General features: G+C 38.6%; 1 protein-coding gene across 1 annotated transcript in view; it reads right to left on the reverse strand.

Moving 5' to 3' along the window:
* The window catches only part of LOC126292108 (1,5-anhydro-D-fructose reductase-like), a 76,346-nt gene extending 62,975 nt beyond the window's left edge, over window positions 1–13,371 (reverse strand). Inside the window, exon 1 of the mRNA XM_049985935.1 lies at window positions 13,160–13,371. Coding sequence (XP_049841892.1) covers window positions 13,160–13,234 — 75 coding nt within the window. The 5' untranslated portion in view covers window positions 13,235–13,371. The remainder of the gene's footprint in view (window positions 1–13,159) is intronic.
* Window positions 13,372–16,195: the final 2,824 nt, after the last annotated feature.

Here is a 16,195-nt window from a genome sequence, read left to right on the forward strand (position 1 = left end):
ATAAAGTGTTTACAAAAGGAAGCAATACCTTTATGATAAGACATAAATGGGGAACAAGAGACAGTAACAACTGAATACTTGAAACCTGTTACCAGTACACGGAGGGAACAGTACGATGCGAGCAGGCAGACACACCTACCATCAGTGACTAGATAGTGTAAATTGGAATGGAAAGTCACTCAGTAGAGAAAACCTCAGAACAGGAAGAAGACATTCCAGTGCAGCAGCTGTAGGCTTTCATTGCCAAGGTGGGCCATTGTATTGAGCACCAGTACCCCAACTTACCTGGGGCACCAGGTTCAGGGTGGCAACTACAACTTGCAAAAGGAATTCCCTAAGAATTCCAGGTGTGAGGGGGTAGGGGGCAGCATACTACAAAAGCAACTTTTCTATCCTCTCAGCTGATATATACCAGCCACAAGCAGTAGTTTAACCACAGTTTTTAAACACTTATAATTTATATGGGATAATATTCGTATAATAAACACACTGAAATTTTTTATTTATAAAACTCAATTAATTTCAATTTCAATACTAGGTAAAAAATGTAGAATTCCTAACAGTTTAAGAAATTCCTGGAATTCCGTGAGAGTTCCAAGTAAAATGTAATTCCCTAAGAATTATGGGCTTCCAGAAGAATTACCATTGTGCTTACCCAAAATTGTAAACATGGTTTACAGTAACAACTATAATAGACGTTTATTACACAATTCTTTAGGTCATTTATAACAGAAAAAAACCTTCTAGTAGAAGAAGAGATGCGTTTAACAACAGTAAAGATGAAAAAGTGCTGATAGCTCTTAAGACATGCATTTTAGAACCATGTTTATTGGATATTTTTGTCTTTTTTTGGTCCACAATACCAGCTCTGAAATTATGGAATACTTTTTTCAACATCCTGAATATTAACAACATAAAGAATCAAGAATTTTTTCACCATGATATTGGCTTTGTCTTACAGGATGTACTAGTACACACAGAATAATAAAATAAACTAGTGTCAGTACATTATAGAACAAAATGCTGTCTTCAGGACATATTACACTATTTGTTGATGACACAAGAATTCTGGTAACATATACTGGCAAAGCTGACCATGACCAAAAAAGATTAAATCACTGATTTCATCATGATCTCACTGTAAGACTACACCAACTCACATCAGGTTCAGCCTCTCATCTCAATAGCTATAAATCCCTGGCATACTCCAAAACAACCAGTCACTGTCTAATGTAGTGTTATGTTTCTTAGTATACAGCTTGAGGAAAATGTTAAATGGAATACTCATGTCAATTACACCTAAAATAAGATGCCAATTGTATGTCACATTCTAAAGGTACTCAGCAAATCAGTCACCAATTTAGTTGTACTATATCATTCTTACTTTCACTCCTCATTATAGTATGGAATTATGTATTGGGGAAACTCATCCTGCAGCAGAGATACATTCAGAATGACAAAACAGGCTATTCATATAAAGTGCAAACTGAGACTAATGAATCATGCAGCCAACATTCCAGTAGTCTTGACATTATGATTGTACCACATATTTACAATTACAACAGCGTATCATTTGTTAACAGCTACTGACTAAAAAAAGACAGCTCACCAATATTAATGTTTGAAACAAGGTGACAGTTTGACCTACATATGGTCCAATCCAGATCAATTATTACCAGAAAAATGTGCTATGTCTTGGGATACAGATGTATAATAATTTGCCACATGAAGTTAAAGGAACAGAAATGCCAAGAGCATCACATAAATTGCAAAACAAAATTCTGCTGGAACAATGCTTTTGCACAGTAAATGATTTTTTTGACAATAAGGTTTTAAGTGTTAAATAATTCCTTCATAAATTTTCACCTTCCCTGATAAATTATATGTAGTGTATGTGTTATTAATATATGTAATGCATTGGTCTGTATTTATTCTTCTTTTTGCTCCCACCATGTTTAATTCTATCACATATTATTTCATCTTATTGCAAAAACAAAGTGCAAGACACCTAACAAGTGAAAGTGCAATACGATGTCTGTTACAGTCTTGCAAAATGCACAGGGTTTCCTGTAACAAATTAAATTATAAAAATATATACCTAGCCTGTGTAATATCATATGTACTAATTGCACATATTAAAGGAGACCACTTACCGGATAGCAGGAACACCAAGCTCTCAATAGGCACACATAAAAGGAGGAAACTTGCTAGCTTTCAGTGTTATCCTTTGATGAGCTGGAGTAAAATAAAACTGCAAGAGCATTTCAACAGCTGTCATTCCTTCCACAGCAAAAAATACTTTCTGCACAGCCTAGCTGCCCATGGATACCTTATCTGCAGTGATGAGCACTCCCTTGCTGAATATGCTGAAGGCCTCACAAAGGCCTTCACAGACTGGTAACACCCAAACCTAGTCCACAAACAGATTTTCTGTACCATATCCCCGCACACCTCCAATCCTCCCACCACCTCCAAGAATCTGCTTCAAAGGAGTGCCCTCCTCGTCACCCTGGACTGGAACTAATGAACCGTATCCTTCACTAAGGCTCCAATTATCCCTTACTCTGCTCTGAAATGAGAGACAACCTCCCTGAGATCCTTCCTCACACCGCCTAAAGCGATGGTTGTCGCCCACCCAACTACACAACAGCCTAGCCCATCGCTATGCCACTCCTACTACTGACCCTTTGCCGCAAGGATCGTATCCCTGTGTGCTATCTCCTCCAAATTCTTGTTGCCTTCAGCACTATATTTGTGCCTGCCTCTATACATGCCACCCCTCCCTTCCACATTCCTAGCCAGAAAACCAGTCACCTCCCTAGCTCATCAAAGGATCACTCTATCACTCTGAAAGCTAGCAAGTTTCCTTCTTTTGTGTGTCAACAACTCAACACTTCCACTTTTCAATGAGTGGTCTCCTTTGATCCTAGAGTACTCATAAACAAGAACTTTCCTACAACAATTGTACAATATTGTTTTCTTGGATCAATAAAAATGCAATATAAACAAGTCAGTGCAGAGTTATCATGCTACTTTTCGTCATGAATCACACAGCCCTTTTCAGTAGCTAAAGGATGTTTGTATATTCTGCTTATTTGTTCTCCAGAGCGCTATGCTGTAACTAATTCTGGGATGGCTATATGTAAAGTATGTCGTTCTAGTGCAAGAGCTACAATACACTGAATTTATTATTCAGTGCTGAAGCTATTTACTTCCTGAGGACAGTAACATGCTCACTCAACTTTAACTGCAGGTTAACGTGCATTTGGTACACATTCTATGAGCTCATCTTTCACTTTTAGAGAGTTACTCTTGGGTTTCTGTTTACATGGAAAATAATACTTTTTTACATGCAGGATTAATCTGTTGTTTCCTATCTACGTCCATAAATGTAGAAGTGATTCTTCAAAACAATATTGTGGTTTTTAATAAAAGCCTCAAATATGACCAAAGTCAAATGTTTCCTCCATATAATTTACAAATATCAATCAGTCACAACACAAAAAATGACCACTATGGGTATAATTGAAGTGATTATGCTTGGAATAGGAATAATGATTATTAAGCTGCTATTGAGAAGACATTTGTCATTGTGAGATAGGCAATCATCGGCCGGCCGCGGTGGTCTCGCGGTTCTAGGCACGCAGTCCGGAACGGTGCAACTGCTACGGTCGCAGGTTCGAATCCTGCCTCGGGCATGGATGTGTGTGATGTCCTTAGGTTAGTTAGGTTTAAGTAGTTCTAAGTTCTAGGGGACTGATGACCACAGCAGTTGAGTCCCATAGTGCTCAGAGCCATTTGAACCATTTGAATAAGCAATCATCAGGAGTCAGAGATAATCACATGTCAATATGCACACTGTTTATGGATGAGCAGAGAATCTGTGAGACAAGAGTTACATTTGGATTTAAAAATCCACCTGTATAAAATGCTGGTGGATTAGCACGTTAAAGGTAGGGATTCCAACAACGAGAACACTTAACGTCAATGTTAATATCCCAAAATATTAAAATTTTATGTTGATTGTATTTTTGCAAGTGAGAAACTGTTTTATCTAGTATCTCTGTGAAGACATCAATATTGCTGTCATATGTATGGTACCTGTATGTAGACATTACAATTAGTTTGGAACCTGGCAATAATATAGCAGCTGCCTCAAACACACTAGCAGTGCAGAAATTACGGATGTCAAGATTAGCTGAAAGATCATTGCTGAATATCGAAGTAAGGCAATAGTTGTTCAAACTTCTACAAAAAATCGATACTAAACAATAGCCTGATGGCTCTTAAAAATATAGTTGATTCTGATTTCCAGGCGAAGTATTACACATGGGTTTTTATCTGCTCAGTAACCTTCCTACAAGTATTAAGTCTACTGAAGACAATACATAATCTTGTCAAGCCATGAAGTCTTATTTGCTGTGTCACAATTTTTAATGCCTGTAAAAGAATACCCAGAACAGTACATGCACAACAGATGAATTATTCAATGGGCATACCTGATGTGTGCTATGATAAACAGCAACACAGTGATCATGTAGAAGACTATGGTACAATGACATGGAGAAGATAACCGCAAGAAGATGTTGCCAGTATCACACAGCAAATATGGAAGTCTTCCCCAGGAAAAATTTTAAAAATTAGTCTCTTAAACACAATATTTCAGACACTTTCAACCCTAAATAAAGAAGACTTTCCAGGAATAAAAACAACTACAAATGCAAGTCATCAAACTCCAATTCTGTGTTTTTTTTTTCATATTCACAGGACACCTAGAAATAATTCACTCAACCTTACAACTGATGAAAAGATTCACTTTTCCTAGAACCTATGTTTTTTAAGAAGTTATCAACTAGCGGAATTTTTTTTGATGAAGTACCTGAGTTGAAGGAGAAACTTGTGATATATTCATAAAATTTTATAGCAACAGATTTTTCAAACCTTTCATGCTGAATGTAGCTTCTAGTGTCTATACCAGCGACAATATGCTGATCCTCTTTCTGATATTTATCTTTTTGAAATTTCAATTCCAGCTGACAAGGTCTTATAAAATTAATAATCAAATCTGTAAATAAGGTATTTAGGACACTATGAAGTTTGTGAATTACTGGCTCTTCTTCCCCAATGAATACGTTTGACACTGACAAATGACGAAAGAGTATTATGTAAAAAAAAAAGAAGATATAATTTAGTAACTGGATCATTTAGAATAGGACGTATTATACTTAAGTGAGAAATGGTTATATTTTTGAAGCTTCCTCACTGTTCAGTTATTCTTTCTATTGATTGGAGCATAGAGATCCATCTTGTACAAACAAAACTTCACTATTTCATGTGGTTTAGTGCCATATATATTTTAACATAACTTAAAAGTAGACTGTCTTGAGAGATAGATAGAGAGAGAGAGTAGTAAAGATCTATTACCATCTCTTCAGCATTGAAATATTTGAGGTTTTTCACACCTCTTTGCACAGCTAAATGAAGCAAGCAGTACGAAAAACTTTTAATTCTTATGCATGTTTGAAATTTCTTATGTCCCACAAGTTTATTTGCATTATCACATACGAATAAATGCAATTTTTCCAGGGGATTCCTTTTCTTAGCAGGTCTTCACTCTATAGATTAAAAACATCACCTGGTTAGAAAAACTTGAGCCTTGTGGCATCACTTGATTCCAAAGCACTTATATTATTATCCTTTAAGCTGACATGTGCAGACCTAAAAGTTTTCGTCATCACTCAGTGTTAAATATCTTAGTAAGCTGTGGTTATGAAATTATCCACAGACAGGTTTGCTATGTGCTCACTAATGCAATCATTATAACATTTTAGGAGTAGTGGCATAATACATTCAGTGAAACGTAAGCAGCAAATCTTCCCATTTTCTTTTTGAAACACCAAATTGTAAATTGTCTATTCCTTTAATTGTTAGTAACTTTCTTTAACTCTGTAATTTAAGAGATACAAAAAATGGTTCAAATGGCTCTGAGCACTATGGGACTTAACATCTGAGGTCATCAGTCCCCTAGACTTAGAACTACTTAAACCTAACTAACCTAAGGACATCACACACATCCATGCCCAAGGCAGGATTCGCACCTGCGGCCATAGCAGCAGCATGGTTTTGAACTGATGCTCCTAGAACCGCTCGGCCACAACGGCTGGCTACGAGATACATTAAGGAAAATCTGTAATAGTTGACAGCTACGGAATAGCGATCAGTCAAAGGAGGCAGTCCAGGTTTTAAGAGACTAACCCCATATTCAGGAGGATGGAGTTTGCTCAGTCTGGCCATTCCAATTTTGGTTTTTCATGGTTTTCCTACATCATTTCAGACAAATGCCAGGATGGTTCAATGATCACAGCCACAGCTGACCACCTGTCCTATTCTCATACAGCATCCCTATATCTTGTTTTCTGTATGTCCTATCCTCATACAGCATCCCTATATCTTGTTTTCTGTATGTCCTATCCTCATAAAGCATGCCTATGTCTTCTTTTCTGTATGTATATTTTTTGAGCTTTCGCTGTATTATGATGACAAATTCTGTAATCCCACTGTGTAACATCAGATCCTGTCGAACTAGTAAAGAAATGATGTTTCTCCTAAAACTATATACCAATTCTTGTGTTTTAATGAGACTCTGTACATTAAATCAATCTCTTGAAGTTGTATATCGTGAGGAAAATATCTATTCTTTTCTATACACGATCAGAAACAAGCACATACGGAGAAACCTGCATGACAACGGACAAGACTGAAGTGGTTTATGTTTAGCCATGTGAAACTGATGCAGGCTGACCTTGCAAAGAAATGTGCCAGCACGAAGATCAGTTGCACATTCAAGTAAGAGTTGACGGGATGAGATTAAGGAACACCGTGAAAAGACACAGAAGATGTGATGAGAAACAAAAACCAAGACAGAAACAGATGGAGGCAAATCATTTGAAAACATTCCATTTGGCTTGTTGGAAGGATGCCATGATGATGCTGATGACAATGATGACATAACTGCTTTCTATAAAGTTGATACATCAAATATCACTATAGAACAAGCCACTAAATTGTGACTATCACTGAAATGTGCACTGTAAAGGAAGGAAAATTTGAACTAGCTTAATCTTTTAGGATCCAGTGAACAATGAAAACTATTGTGCAGATGGTAACCAAAACATTTTTGTTTGGATAGTTCAATTGTGGATGATATTTGTCATTCATGTGTTTTGTTTACACTCTATCATTTTGTTCTTGTGTGGGTGGCTAGATCTATAAAGTTCTAGTGGAGATAGCATATGCAACAAAGATTGTGACAGTGCAATTCTGCTTCCACTAGTAACATGCCTGGCCACACTACATACCATACTTTTTTCCTTTTTATTGATATTATTCTGACAGATTCAACTGTTTCAGGATATGAGAGAGTAAATGTATGGTACCTAAGATACAGCCAAAATAAGACCTATAGGGATGGTGGCTCAAATTCATGACATGATAATCATATTTGATGATTACTTACTTACTTACTCCTTGGTGCTACAGCCTGTGCAGGCCCTTGGCCCCCTGGACAATCTCCACCCTCTCTTCTCTGCTGACTGCCTTGGCTCTCCATCTTCTAACTTCCATTCTTCTCCTCCTCCTTGTTGTCTTGCCATCTGGTCCTTTGTTTGCCCTTATATGTTGTCCACCTGGTTTTACTTTGAAAATTCTTGACTATGCTGTTCTCCACCATTCTTTCTACATGTCCCAACCAACATAGTCTATTAGTCTTTATTTCTGTCACGATATCTGGTTTGGTATACACCTCTCTGATCTTATTATTTCCGATTTGCCAAAAACCCCTATCATTCACTGGCCTGAAGATTTTCCTAAGTATCTTCCTCTCCCATCTCCGCAACTACTCATCATTTTGCGCCGATGTCCAAGTCTCTGAACCATACATCACCAAAGTCTCAATATTGTGCGATACACAGTCAGCTTCAGACTCCTACTAAGGCTTCTTGCTTTAAATACTTTAATCAGCACAAAGTAACTCACATTACCAGCTGTAATCCTTGCATGTATTTCTTCTCGCATATCATTATTCTCAGTTATCTGTGACCCAAGACATGTAAAGCTCTCACAGCGTTCATATTCTTTCCCGTTCAAGATCAGGCTTCTTTCTCCTCCACTATATCTTTTCCCAGATGTTAAAATATACTTGGTCCTTGACTGATTAATTGTCAGCCCCATTTGCATTTCATACCATTCTAATGTTTCAAGATTTTCTTTCAGGTCCTGTTTCCTCCTGGATAACAGATCAATATCATCTGGAATACAAGTTCCTGGGTCACTCTATTAAATAGTGTTCCCCCAAGGTCACTGCTTTGTGTCTTTCGCATTACCCTCTCCAAGGCGGGATTGAACAGAATAGCAGAGAGCACATCACCCTGTCACAATACTTGGCTAATTTCAAATGTCTTTGATAAAGATCTTTACTTTGCATACTGTTCTTCTCCAAGTCATTTGAACTAGTCTTCATCAGTTTGTTCGGTACTCCTGCTTCTTGTATTGCCTTCCAGAGTTGATACTATCATAAGCTTGTTTGAAATCAATGAATGGCTGGTGGACATCGATGTTATAACATTTATTAGGGCTCTGTCTGATAGTAAAAATCTGGTCTGTAGTAGATCTATTAGTTCTGAAACCCCACTGGTACTCTCCTAGGCATGTTCTGAGTTGCCCAGTCATGATTTTATCTAATACTTTATATATTATACAGGGCAGTGCAATTCCTGTATTATTTGCAGTTAGCTTTGTCTTGTTTATTATGTATAGGGTAGAGTATTGCTGTATTCCACTGTTCCGCATATTTTCTTTCCATCATTTTTCTACTATAATCTCATGCAAAACCGAAACTTCCTGGCAGATTAAAACTGTGTGCCGGACCGAGACTCGAACTCGGGCAAGTGCTCTACCGACTGAGTTACCCAAGCACGACTCACGCCCCATCCTCACAGCTTTACTTCTGCCAGTACCTCGTCTCCTACCTTCCAAACTTTACAGAGTCATGCTTGGGTAGCTCAGTTGGTAGAGCACTTCCCCGCGAGAGGCAAAGGTCCCGAGTTCGAGTCTCGGTCCGGCACACAGTTTTAATCTGCCAGGAAGTTTCATATCAGTGCACACTCCGCTGCAGAGTGAAAATCTCATTCTGGAATCATGCAAAACCATTATTAGTTTCTCTGCCATATTTTATCATTTCTGCTGTAATGTTGTCTTTTGCCAGAGCTTTATTGTTTTTAAGAGTCTTGATGCTAGCTTTAACTTCTTCCAATGTAGGTTCCTTGGTGGATTCCTGGTACTCTTCTTCTCTGTTTACATCCTGCTTCACATGTTCGACCACAGCAGCATCAACTTCACCTTGGTTTTCTCATTCTGTGTTCAGTAGCTCACTAAAGTGCTCCACCCATCTGTCTAAAATCTGATCTTTTCCTTCAATCAGATTTCCTTCCTTATCTTTAGAGAATACTGCTCTGGGTTGGAATCCTTTCTTTGCATTTTTCAATCTCATATAGAATTTCCTTGTTTCCTGAACAGTATTTCTCTCTTCTAATTCATCAATCCACCGTATTTCAAATTCTCTCTTTTTTTCTCCTACAATCCTTGTCTGCTTCCTTTTTCTTCTCCTGATATTCTCCTACAGTAATTCTTGTTCTCCTCTGCAGCATTCTTTTTTTGCCTCATTCCTTTCTTCTTCTATCTTCCTCTTACAATCTGGATCAAACCAGACCTGGGTTGTCAATTGTTTCTTTCTACCCAGTATAGTTTCAGCTGTCTCCTGCATTATACTTCTGACCGTTTCCCATATTTCTTCAATACCCTGTCCTGCCCGATCTTAAGCTTCACTAAGTCTATTTGTGAAAGTAGTTTTATACTGTTGTACTGTATTTTCATCATTTTTTAACTTGGTACCATCAAACTTTGACACAAGGGGTTTTTTTGTCTGTAAATATAATTGCATATCCTCTGTCTGTATTTAATTCTTACCAAATGGTGACCACTATCTCCATCTGCACCACAAATGTCCACTTCTAATATATTTGAAGCATGTTGTCTATTTATGAATACATCATCAATATGATTTTTTGTGATCCCATCTGGGGAACACAATGTAACTTTCGTCATATCCATCCTTTGCACCCATGTGATTTTAATAATCATGTTATTGTCCATGGCAAAATCAGTTTGTCTGAAAGCATTATCATTAGAAGCTTCATTCAAACTCTCCTTACCAGCTGCTTTCCTGTATGCAATTTCTCTTCCTACTTGAGCACTGAAGTCCCCGCATAACCACCATAACATCATGCTTTGCCACCCTTGCTATTTCCTGTTCCAGTTGCTCATAGAATGTATTTTCTTCCATCAGCTCTGCATCTTCTGTTGGAGCACACGTACATATGATGGATGTATTGAAGAAGTGGGCTTTCATTCATAATACAGGACTCTGTTGCCAACAGGCATAAATTTCAGTATGGCAGCCTTGTGAGCATTATCAACCTATCACCTGCCTCCACAGCTGTAGAACAATGTATGTGTTCCAGATACAAATATTCCACTTCCTTCCCATTTCACCTGTTGTATTGGTGCTATCGTCACATTATATTTCTTCATTTCATTTTTCGGATTCTGTAGTCCTCCAGTCTTGTTCAGTGTTCTTACATTCCATGTCACTAAATACCAATTCATTTGCCATTTGCATTGTCAAGGCCATTTACCCATTACATCCACCTGGCTTCCTTCATACTCTGGTTCCGTAATGAGCTCTTTTTTCTGAGATAGGGTGTTAGCCCTGCACACAACTCTCCTCGTTTATCCACACTTCGGACTGCCACTGGGATTTCCATGGTGTGTGCCAGTGACAGAGTTCGTTTAATGATTTTGCCACTTTATTCTCAAATTATCATCTTCCAAGCTAACCTAGACATTGCACTATGGTACAGATTAGTCTGTCAGCACAACATTTATTTCGAGAGAAAGATTAATTTTATGTGTTTGTTCTGTCAGCTCCCAACCAAATTTCAGTTTAGGCACTACAAACACTTTACCTCTTCTGTTGCATCTGATTGCGTTATGTGAAACTATCATCCCATTTGCTGTGCATAACTGATGCAGTAAATAAACATCGATGGGATGAGCACTGACCCCAGTCTACACTATAGTCTGGTAATGTCATCCTTCCTCATGTATCTGTCTCTGACATGCTGATGACTTCATCAATCAATCGGCGCTTAGTACTGGATCATTAAATAATGCACTGCTCGCAGACACAAATGTTTAATGTCCCACCTATGAAACATCAGACTAAAAGTAAAATCTCTATCAGTGTTTAAATTATTTTGTAGAGTATGTACCACCAGTGAATGTAACCTATCTTCAGCCCTCATTATTACAGTTTAAATAGCATTTCTCACTGATAAATAACACTCACAAGTATACTTCTGTCTCCAACACAAGCATTTTGCAGATTCTTCCAACAGTTTCAAAATAAAAGTGAAAAAAAGATAGAATCAATTTTCTATTGTAAAAGAAGTAAGTATGTAAGTACCTCATAATAAATAAAACAGTAGCACTGAACTTCCATGCCACTGAAATTGTAAAGAGAACATAGAAATTCAGATGTTGGACACAAACATCATTAAGTTTGACCACCACTAAATTTATGGAGGTCTGGCTTCAATACAACTTTTCCCTCAGGAAAAGGAGTAATACACTGGAGTCATGTGCTTCCTTTGAAGAAAATGATTTAAAAGTAGATATTACACAGGTTTTTAACTTTTTTATGGCGACTTACAACTCACAAATCCCTACTTACAACCAACCAATGGTCTTCCAGAATATTAAGAATACACCATACCCCAGGCCCTGAGGCCCCTAGAAACTATCATATAGGTTTCTATGGATGGGATACACACATTGATGCTGCATTTAAAAGAATAAGTACCAAGTGCTATTTAAGATGTGGATGAAAGCTGTTGCCATAACTATATGTTAACGTATATTCTGTCCTGAAGTACAGGATCAGTTTCTGGGGTGGCTCATAATCCTATTTAAAATACTCTAGGACGAAAAAAATTGCAAGAGTTAGGGCAACAGTGAAAAGAATCCAACCTTGAAAGGGGCTCTTTATATTAAGGAATTTACGATATGTCCATGTGTCTTTCTCAAAATCGAAAATTTTCATAATGCACCAAGTAAAAAGTCTTTGCCAAAATACCTTAGGTAAAATTATCTACAATAAGCTTCCAAACGAATGTAATATAACGACCTTATAAAATTCACATGAACTGCTTCTACAGTCTGGATGATTTCCTACAGAATCCTTCAGTCAATAGCATAATCAATACAGCAGGAATTCAATTGTCATTAACTACGAGACAACTGTAATATGAAGTTTCAACGACGTGTCTTTCTTGGAGAATCTTCGTCACTGAAAAGTGAGTACTTGGATGAAGACAGGGGGAGAAAAAAAAAGTGGTCTAATCAGGATTCGATACCCCTATTTTTCGGTTTCCAAACCCGCGCTTTGACCGGTAAACCACATTTTACCTCATTTAGTCCGTTATATTTGATCGGCGCGGGCTTCCTATGATGCTTGTTCTAATTAATCGGTGATCCATTAACTCAGTTCTTTATTACAGAGGGTAGCTAAACCGCTAACCGAACATGCTGAGGTACCGTGGCTTAATGTTGACATGAGCCAGATATGCTCAAGAATATTATTATTACAAAATTATCCTGTAAATGCTTAAGTTCACTTGTACCATATATACCGATGATAGTCAGTGAAAACCTCGTAACTCCATTTTGAAGCAAAAACGGTTTCTTGAAAAATTTGTGAAGTGAGACAGACAACGTTGTTACACGTGTGTATAAAGTAGAAGCCTAGATATTTAGAGATTAGAGAAATACACGCACTTACAAATCTCCCTCTGCTAATGGATTGCTGGCTACTGGAATTGCGAAGTTTTCACTTACGGTCGATAAATAAAATATATTCAATTGTAAATATCTATTCTCTTTTGAATTGTTATAATGATTTGGTTAATATCTAATGTGCTGTACGGTACGTGTGAGACTTTACAGACCAGATAAAATTGTGCACCGAATAGCGTGTAATACTTGCCTGCCAGGTCCCCAGCCCAATAATGGGCATTTTCCTTCCATTGTAGAAAGTGATAGGCGCCAACACTTTTTCCATTTTCGGCGGTACTTATTGTAGTATAAAAGTATGGATACTGGGCAGCTCGACGTAAACGTGGGTTCTCTTCCGACATCCCACACGTGACAACTGTTTACTACGCTGCGTTGCAACAGATCTGACATGCAGCAGACGATAAACTTCGCGCAGTAGTGATTTGCAGATTTACGTAAGTTCGTTGCCAACTGTGCAGTGCACCAGTAGCTAGTGTCGTCTGCACTGTCGTCTGCTTTGTCAGTGAGCTGTGTTTTGTTGCCTAATTTTCATTGCCATTTTTTAGAGAATGGATGATGATGCGCTTGCTGGCCCTTCGCGGTAAAGGAAGGCCGTTTCAAGGAGCGAGTGCTGGAAAATAATGTTGAATGTGGTGAAGTGCTCTGATGCTGAGAATATTCAGAAAGAAATGTTACGCCCTATTGCACAGTCTTCCGTCAGGGCTGTGACGCAGGCCGGCTAGAGCTTGCGTAACTGTTCCAAAATTACGTTTGCCAGGAGTCACCCAGGTGCGTCTTTGGAGACTCCTGGCAAGCTCGTCGTTTGGTCTCAGTTACTTTAAAGTGCGTACTCTATTACTGTCCGAGCACTTTGTTTTGGATTCGTTAGGCCAGCACAGTTAACCCACTATGTTAATTATAGCCAATGCAACTTATCGCAACGGCCCAGTCAACAAACCGGCTATGAAATATGATAGGAAAGCATCTATGATAGCATGTGGTTGCAGAAGAGAAAAATCCGATGCGATAAGAGCATGTCAAAAGAGTTTCTATATGCCTTGATTCTGGATAATGGGTGAGCTACGAAACGGTATGCAATCGCCGTATTGGCGGCAAACTAATTCGCTTGCTGCAACACAACTGCGATTTAAACGTCATAGAACTACGTCATCAGAAATAAAAATACCCGGGATTATAGAAGTGGCCGATTCCACCCGTCTGCCTTTGGGATCCCTATCAGGTCGGATGGAGGGAGGACATAGAAGCAATTCAAAGGCGGGCTGCTAGATTTGTTACTAGTAGGTTTGATCATCACGCGAGTGTTACGGAAAATGCTTCAGGAACTCGGGTGGGAGTCTCTGGAGGAAAGGAGGCGTTCTTTTCGTGAATCGCTACTGAGGAAATTTAGAGAACCAGCATTTGAGGCTGACTGCAGTACAATTTTACTGCCGCCAACTTATATTTCGCGGAAAGACCACAAAGATAAGATAAGAGAGATTAGGGCTCGTACAGAGGCATATAGGCAGTCATTTTTCGCTCGTTCTGTTTGGAACAGGGAGAGAAGTTGCTAGTTGTGGTACGAGGCACCTTCCGCCACGCACCGTATGGTGGATTGCGGAGTATGTATGTAGATGTAGATATGGCGGAAATAGCCATTCTCAGCGACTCCAGTATGGTGCTTATCCGTCACTACGTACACAACGGCAACAAACACGAAAATATATATAAACAAGACAATAACATCCCCTCCAAAAATACAGTCAAACTAACGGGACAACAGCGGGAAACTGGGGGTTATAGAGTGGGGACAAGCGAAATATAACAGTAAAAAAGACCACGATCCCAAAAAAACAAAAAAACAAAACCACAATGACAAATCCACAGGAATCGGACACTATAGCTCAACCGCAGCTGTCGATACCACAAAAACAAGACCTACAACTACAAAAAATGGAATTGGACATATCCTATTTAGGTCAACCACAGCTGACGATACCAAAACATCAACATCTACAACTACATAAAATAAAATCAACACACCACCACCTCAAAAAGCCAAAAATCAAACATCCCTATAGAAATTAAAACACAATTAGTACACCATAAATACACAAAACATTACAACTCTAGAAGAATAGACCGAAAGAAACAACTACTTATCACTTGCCACCAACAATATTCGGCGCTGTAAGCTAGATGGCGACTCTAACCAACCACGCACCCACACAAACAAACAAGGAAAACACAAACAAAAAGACCCGAAACCACCCACAACAAAAATAAAAAATGTATCACTGTTGTATTTCATCGTCATATCCATGCCTAACGACAGAAGCTACACAGTATATTAAACATCTTATCGCACCACAAACAGCGAACCAATTATATTTAATAAAAACACCAAACACATAAACAAAAAAATTAATTGATAGTTCACTGAAGAAATTTCCAATCCTTATGTCCCGAACTGTGAACACTGCCAAAATATCACCAGAGGGCACCATCCCATCGACCACAACGAGACGACGCCTTCAAACACAACCAACTCAAACTTCGCTCTGTAATGACGTCACATACCAATACGTCACGGGTCAAGCAGATGGATGGAATCGGACGCTTCCGTTGACCCAAAGACTGTAGGGAGCGTAACTTGACAAGGGAATGTCATCTGAAAATCTGTTGAATCTTGTAAGTGCTTGTTTTCAGGCTGTTACTTGGAATAGTGGAAAGGGTATTATGAAAAGGCACAATAGCTTGGGGAGGAGTACTGACAACCTGTACCGATGTCGGCACTAAAGATTCTAGTGACGAATCTGAGAACACACGTCTAATAATGAAACTGTTAGCGCAAAAGAAGCGAAAGGGACCTCGGCTGTTTCAGTCTCTTCTCATTTTTTATGTTACTGTAGTTTCGTTAACCCTTAACCGGAATCGTGGGTCATTTTGGACCTGCCAACAACAATAAAACCGTCTAGCAATAGAAACGTGCAGTTTCAGTTTCACACGCCAGTGTGTACATTGTGAGGTGCTCCAGGGAGCTCGCTGCTTGAAATTTACTGGAAGTGGAGGTTAAGTGCCATCCCAGGGTCCAATTTGACCCACGATTCCACATACGGGATTTATTTTAGTCAGTGCATTATGACTTATTTTGTGGTGTTTCAGGCACTTTATTGCCACAATGCAGCGGAGACTCATTGGAAAAGAAATCTGTGAACTATTATTAGACGAAAATTATTCAGATACAGAA

This window comes from Schistocerca gregaria, chromosome 9 (genome assembly GCF_023897955.1).
Source record: "Schistocerca gregaria isolate iqSchGreg1 chromosome 9, iqSchGreg1.2, whole genome shotgun sequence".
NCBI classification, from domain to species: Eukaryota; Metazoa; Arthropoda; class Insecta; order Orthoptera; family Acrididae; genus Schistocerca; species Schistocerca gregaria.